This window comes from Leptidea sinapis, chromosome 30, assembly GCF_905404315.1.
Source record: "Leptidea sinapis chromosome 30, ilLepSina1.1, whole genome shotgun sequence".
In the NCBI taxonomy this organism is placed as follows: Eukaryota; Metazoa; Arthropoda; class Insecta; order Lepidoptera; family Pieridae; genus Leptidea; species Leptidea sinapis.
In genome coordinates, this window is record NC_066294.1 from 7149051 (window position 1) to 7156628 (window position 7578).

The 7578-nt window shown below is 38.1% G+C and overlaps 1 protein-coding gene across 1 annotated transcript; it reads left to right on the plus strand.

Annotated features, from left to right (window-relative positions):
- Positions 1–3103: 3103 nt before the first annotated feature.
- On the plus strand, positions 3104–6501 carry LOC126973784 (ubiA prenyltransferase domain-containing protein 1 homolog). Its single transcript, XM_050821106.1, has one exon. The coding sequence runs from the start codon at positions 3328–3330 to the stop codon at positions 4327–4329; it is 1002 nt and encodes a 333-aa protein (XP_050677063.1). The 5' UTR covers positions 3104–3327; the 3' UTR covers positions 4330–6501.
- Positions 6502–7578: the final 1077 nt, after the last annotated feature.

Genomic DNA, 7578 nt, shown 5'->3' on the forward strand with positions numbered 1-7578 from the left:
GCTGACTTCCATGAGTCAGGGACTACGCCTTTTGAATAGGAGTGCCGGAATAAACACGTTAGCACCGGCGTCAACTCAGGGGCACATGTTCTAAGCACGATTGGAGAAATGCCATCCAGCCCACTTGACTTCGTGACGTACAACGAAAACAGAGCTCGCCGAACAGTTTTCTGTCTGAACTTTACTTCAGTCATGGAGCTCTGACACCGCGGGATGGTCGGTGGTGTTTTTCCGTTGTCGTCAAGAGTCGAGTTGGAGGCAAAAAGAGTGCACAGGAGATCGGCATTCTGATTTGCCGTATGGGCCAGGGTGTCATTCCTCATGTGCAACGGCGGCATGGACGGCTGGTTTTAGTTACCAAGAGCTTTCGACAACGACCAGAACTTGCGAATTCCGGTCGGGTGATTGGAAAGCTGCTTTGACGACGTGCTTCGATTTCGCACGGGCGATTTGCCGCTTAAAAAATCTGGAGGCACGGTTATATTTCCTCTTCAGAACTTTGCAGTTTGGATCCTTTGAGCCCAGCGCCGCAACTCAAGTTCGATACGCCTGTTTTTTGCAGTCAGATGCTGCTTTAACTGACGCATCGAACCAGGGCTGTATAAAAATATCCTTGCCCTGCAGTATCACATCGGCTACTACAACGGCGCAGGCACGCGAAGGGAAACAAACCTTACCCAAGGGTAGGATGCAAAAAAGGAACGCATCCTATCCCAATCTGCTGACTTGTAGTGTCAAACGCGGTGGGTCGCTGCTGGTCTGCGACGTTGGCGTCGGATAGCCACTACACTGCTGACCAGGCAATTGTTGGACGTTCCGAGAGGGGCGACAGAGACCTGGTAACCATCGGGATGTGTAGTCAGCAGAAGATCTAATAAGGACGGCATGTGGCTATCCACATCCAGGAGCCGCGTTGGCGACTCAACCAATTGGGACAGACCATACGCCAATGCAAAATTATGCGCAGATCGCCCGCACCTGTGGTACGTGATCCAAGCCATTCGGCATTGTGCCCGTTGAAATAACCCAAGACTACGATTTCAGCGGAGGGGATCTGTGCAAGCCCGTCATCAAATGCCGCTTGAACGCAGCCAATGAGGTGATCCGTTTCTGCGTTACCATTATGGGACCTGTAGACACACGCATAGATCCGGACGCGGTCCTCTAAATCTACGCGGAGCCAGAGAGTAGACAGGTCCCTACCCTCAAAATTGCCGAGACGGCGACAGCAGATATCCTCCCTAACGTACACACATACCCCGGCATGAGGCAAAATTTTATGCTCAATTTTGTACCCGGAGTACGTTAAATATGACGTATCGCTAGGTCTGAGGAAACACAAGGCCGGCTGCGCCGTCTCAAGGTGGTGGTGGTTTAAATTGGAGTGAATTCCCCTGATGTTACAGAAGTCCACATTAAGTGTGGAGCGGGGATCCGTGGTGTTGCTGCCCTGTCTGTGCTGTGAAATGCGCGGTACTGTGCCCTCCCCAGAATACAAGGGGCAGCCCGAGCGCGAATGCTCGGGGAGGGATGTGTGGCGGTCCTCCACAGTGCGGTTTTCAAGAAGCTTTCTCCCTCGTACTACAAAGCTGTGGAATGAGCTTCCTTGTGCGGTGTTTCCGGAACGATACGACATGGGTACCTTCAAAAAAGCGCGTACACCTTCCTTAAAGGCCGGCAACGCTCTTGTGATTCCTCTGGTGTTGCAAGAGAATGTGGGCGGCGGTGATCACTTAACACCAGGTGACCCGTACGCTCGTTTGTCCTCCTGTTCCATAAAAAAAAAAAGGGATTCTCCGGGTCATTGTGCTGACGTCATAGGACGGCAGCGTGACTCACCGACTTACAAAAAGCCCGTAGTCGCCTCTTACGACACCCTTGGGCCTGGGACTACCCTATTCTTTATACGCCCCGGGGAAGCACAGGGACTCGATGAAGGATCTCCTAATCACATCGTTTTTTCTTGCCTTCGACTGTCCTCTTCTCTATGATCTCCTTCCTCCGGATATCCCTCGCCCCACTGATTTCAAATCCTTACTTTTCTTTGTTAATTCCCCTTTTGTTTATATTTTATGATCATTCATTAACCAAAATAATATAAAAGTTTTGTTTGTTTGTCTTTTAACCAACTAACCCTTTGTATATATTGTGTGTGTCTTTTTTGTTTTAGATACAACAACAGTGTTATTTGCGGTAGATGATCTCGGCAGTTAAAAAGTGCTTAGTTTCAGTAACAGCTGTTACTGGTTACCGATAGGAGTATTTAGTAACACCTATTATTTTGTCACAGCTATTCTTTTAATTGTGGAAAAAGAAGAAAAAAGGCCCTTGGCCTTTTTTAAGAAAACTTCTGTTTACTTATTACCGACTTCAAAAAAGGAGGAGGTTCTTCGTCATGTTTTTTTTTCTATGTTTATCACCTCAAACTTTCGACTAGGGGAACCAATTTTGATAATTCTTATTATATCTTAATTTATTTGAAAGCTGGTGCTTCCCGTGTGGTCACATTGTAATTTGGTCCAGATCTGACATTGGTATCATCGTATGGTATGAACAATACTCCTTGCCTCCTCTACCCTCCATTAAAGATAGCAGTTGAGTTTGGCTCAAAAAAATATATAAATAAAAGAGCAACTTGGTTAGAAGTCAGCAGTCATTTGTCAATAGCTTTTTTTGTGAAAATAAGGGATGAGACGAGCTGGACGTTCAGTTGATGGTAATTGATACCCTGCCCATTATAATGCAGTGCCGCTCAAGATTCTTAAAAACACAAATATTCTGATCGGATACAAACGCGCTCGTCACCTTGAGACATAATGTTAAGTCTCATTTTCCCAGTAATTTCACTAGCTACGGCGCCCTTCTGACCGAACCACAGTAATGAGTAAACATTATTGTGTTTAAGCAGCTTCGCGGCGGAAATAGGCGCCGTTGTGGTTCCCATAATCTATCCTATCCATCCATATTCTATCTAGCTTGCCATTGTAAGAGTAAATATTCTTTGGTTGTTGTGTTTCTCAATTGTCACTAATGTGCACTCATTCGCACTTGTCATTTGACAGTCTCAACTCTCCTGAAGTCAGTCTTCAAGTTCGGCGTCAGAACGTCGCACGTCACACGTCAGTCATGTGTTAAACGTAGACGAGAGAAATTCGTTCTATTTTGCATTTTCTAAAAAATATTAGTTTTATATTATCGTTTATTTAAAAATTGTACCTTTTTGTTAATAAATCGCTGCGTGAATTGACTCTTAACATGAAGCTCAGTTGTAAAGCCTAGACCAATATTTTTATAAGGAACTGGAAACGTAGCCAAAATATTCGTGACATGGAAACGGTAAAGAAATCTAACGATGTTGCTGACGGGTCTGCTGAAGGAAACCTTTTACAACCTCCGCAAGAAAGTATGTTACACCCACGTAATCCTTTAATGAAAGTACGCACATACGTATTGGCTCTGCGACCATGGTCTCTTAGTGGGAGCTTACTGCCGACTATGCTGGGAGCTGCACTAGCGTATCGTTTGCCTGGAGATAACGGCTTCAGCTGGGTAACTTTGATGTTAACCTTATGCACGATCATACCCGTACATGGTGCTGGCAATGTTGTTAATACATATTTTGACTTTGTTAAAGGAATAGACAATCGCAAATCCGACGATCGGACTTTAGTTGATCACCTATTGAGTATAGACGAAGTTGTATCACTTGGAGCAATACTCTACATGTCTGGATGTGTATTTTTTGTGTTATTAGTTATTGTGTCACCAGCTCAAATGGAACATTTAGCCTTAGTGTACTTTGGAGGACTCTCCTCGTCTTTTTTGTATACAGGGGGTATAGGTTTAAAGTATATAGCTTTAGGTGACATTATTTATTTAGTGATATTTGGACCAGTGTCAGTAGTGTTTGCATTTTTGGCTCAGACTGGAAGAGTGGTTTGGCCTATATTTTGTTATGCGATCCCTCTGGCTTTGAATACAGAGGCTATATTACATAGTAATAATACTAGAGACTTAGAAGCTGATAGTAAAGCAGAAATTGTTACATTAGCAATATTAATTGGGAAAACAGCATCACATCTACTTTATGCATTTTTATTGTTTACACCATATATTGTGTTTGTAGTTGCTTCAGTGAGATGCTCACTTTGGTTTCTACTTCCTTTGCTAACATTACATCAGGCATTTGAAATTGAAAGAAGGTTTAGACGTCCTGAGACTATGCAGTATGTTCCCAGACAAACAGCAAGGCTGAATTTTTATTTTGGAATGTTATACGTTATAGCATGTTTATTTGCATCTAGACTACCGTTTCTTATTAGAGAATAAATTTATATCTTTACAAAATTTCTGTTTAATGATGTTTTTGTACTTATTATGAGTTGTACCAGTGTTTAAATTAGCATAATTTATTATATATTATATAACAAAACATATTTTTGTGCCAAAATAGTTGTTTTGCTTGGTAGATTATTTTGAAAAAAAAAAAATATTTCATCTATGTTTATGACACATACATATAAAGCTCTTGTTAATTTTGTTTGTTGTGAATGTTGTACAAATTGAATTGGCAGATGTTAGTTATAGTTTATTTATATCATAATCATCACTAACCGCTAGAGATCTACTGCTGGACAAAGGCCTACCCCAAAGATTTCCACAACAATTGGTCCTGTGCTGCCCTCTCCCAATGTATTCTGGCGATCTTTAAAAGGATTGTCGGTCCATCTTGTGAGGGGTCTGGCCTACCACCACTGCATCTTCCGGTTCACTGCCCCAACGGCTAATTGTATGTTTATTTATGTGCTTAAGTTATTTTTTTTTATATTATTGTCATGCATTTACATTACAACCATATTTACAATTTCAAACTGAGTAAAATAAAGGAATGTTAAATTTAAGTTTAAAATATTATATTACCTATGATTGTGTATATATTTTAATCACTAAAAAAAATATACTGCTTAAGGACCAAAAAAAATCCAGTAAACGATAAATCTAATCAACAATTCATATTCATGTTGTACTTACTTTAAAGCTAAACTTTAAAGGTAGTAAGTAGTAATATCCATTCATGTATTTGAAACTTGAATAATCTTGAACAAAACAATATGTAAGTATGAAGCTACAAAAAATATTTCAAATTTTAAAATATTATTTCCCTGTTTCTTTGACTTGATGTCAGCGAAGGTCAGGGACGTCAATTCAAATGTAAAACAGGATCTAACAAAATTTTGTGTAGTAGTCATTGATTGATAATATCTACATTTGGTATAGATTGATACACAATCTCCTACATAATATATCCTTAATGAAACTACGTCTTGCTGTTAGACAACCGATTAAAACAGCCAAGAATATTATTTTAGTCTGTGTGACAAGCTATGTCTTACACTCGTATTTTGTATGACACTTTGTGTTAGTGTGTGTGAATTGCTCAAAATAGAGGTTAGTTCTACGGTCTATTTTTTTCAATGTCTTCACAGCTGTCATAGTCTATTGAGACATACCTATAAATGATCTATGGTCTTATGGTAGTAAGAAAGGCATTTACAAACTTGAATAAATCATGGTAAAAGTTACTTGACTAACTTTTAACAATTATTTGTATCAATACTTGTTATTTTCTAGTGCCTTATACTGGGTAAAATGTATCCTGAATTGTTTTAAATTATAATATATATACACAAATAAAATTCGGAAAACAAAATTTTATGAATGATGCGGGATTCGAACCCACGACCTCTGGCGTTCCGTCCCGGTGCTCTAACCAACTGAGCTAACCGTTTGAGTACCGCCTCATTACAAAATTTGTGTATTAATCCTAGAAGTGAGGGTTATCACTTTAAAAACATAACAAATTATAAAATATATAATTATACAACATGATTTCTAATAGCATTTCTGTACAATAAGATTTACTATGCTCATTTTTCAAGTATAAATCAGACTATAATATAGCTAATAAAAATATTAAATTTAAGTTGGAAGTCTCATAATTTTAACATAAAAACTTTACTGCTGTAGCATGATAGCTATTAATTTCTTGAAATAATACATTATTATATATACTTTCAATGTTATCATAATATAGTGAGGTCAAACAAGGTGTTGTTGCAATTTTATGTTTTAAAAACATTTTCTATGTTGTGTATTAAATGAACATTGCATTAATTGAAATGTGTTTGTGTGTTTGTAATTTATTATGTTTAATATTATTATTATATAACATGCATATGGTTTGACCAGTCATTGGTTATGACTGGGTTTCATAGTATGTATTTTTAAATGGTACATACACAATATTGTCAAAGTGGTATATTCTATGTACCACCTTTGAATTGGAAGAGGGATAGAAGTTTCTAATGATAATGTCTGTGTAAGATGGAATTCATTATTTTGCAAATAGTATTCTTAATGCTGAAGTGTCTGACTATCCCAAATGTCAACATGGTTAGATATAAAATATGGGCTTAATTAAAAATGGATCGGTGGTTAAAATGATTGTATGTGTTAATCTTGGTTCTAACCCACTCGCGAATAGGGATGGACGATTGTATTTTGTACCACCTACCATCCGTTTTTGTTTACCAGTCGGAGGCTCCTTTGCACAGGCTGGCTAGATTATGGGTACCACAACGGCGCCTATTTCTGCCGTGAAGCAGTAATGTGTAAACATTATTGTGTTTTGGTGTGAAAGGCGCCGTTTCTAGTGAAATTACTGGGAAAATGAGACTTAACATAATATTATGTCTCAAGATGACGAGCGTAATAATAATTACGCCATAATTATTATAGTGTCGGTCAGTAATTTTAGGGATTTTCAAGAATCCTGAGCGGCATTGAATTGTAATGGGCAGGGCGTATTATCATCAGCTGAACGTCCTGCTCGCCTCGTCCCTTATTTTCATTCAAAAAAAAATAGCAACTCTAGTTAGTTTCGATTGGCGAAGTGTCTGTTTATGAAATAAAAAGAGTATTCTAAAACGATTGAACACATTATTACATACAATATTATTTATGATAATAGTAGGTAGAATTTGTGTCATTACATAAAGTACCTTAATGGAGTACAATACATGTTTTAATAGCTGCACTATCAGTATTTTATTACATTATACTGTAAATGAAACGGTTAAATGAAGTATTATTAATCAAAGAAAATGCTAATACATACCTACATATTTATCCCGAATATTGAAAAAAAAAATACGCATATACAGGTGTTACAAAAACCCGTAAGCCGAAAGGAGGTTAAATGGGGCCTTATATTCCATTCACAATATTTAAGAACCGTAGTAATACTGTATAACATACCCCAAAAAAATATTATTTTCACTGATGTGTAAACTGCAAACCCTATTTCAGTAAAATTAAATATTAAACTACGCAGAATGTACCTGAATTTCTACCAAATTTCATTGTTTTTTTTTTTTTTTTTTTTCAAAATTTTAAAAGACCTAACCTAACGAAACAATTTAAACGAAACTTAATTTTTCATATTAAACGTCAAATTTACACAAAACGGCTCAAAGTGTGCTTAATACACAACCTCGCTCGTCGGGATATGGCTTGTGT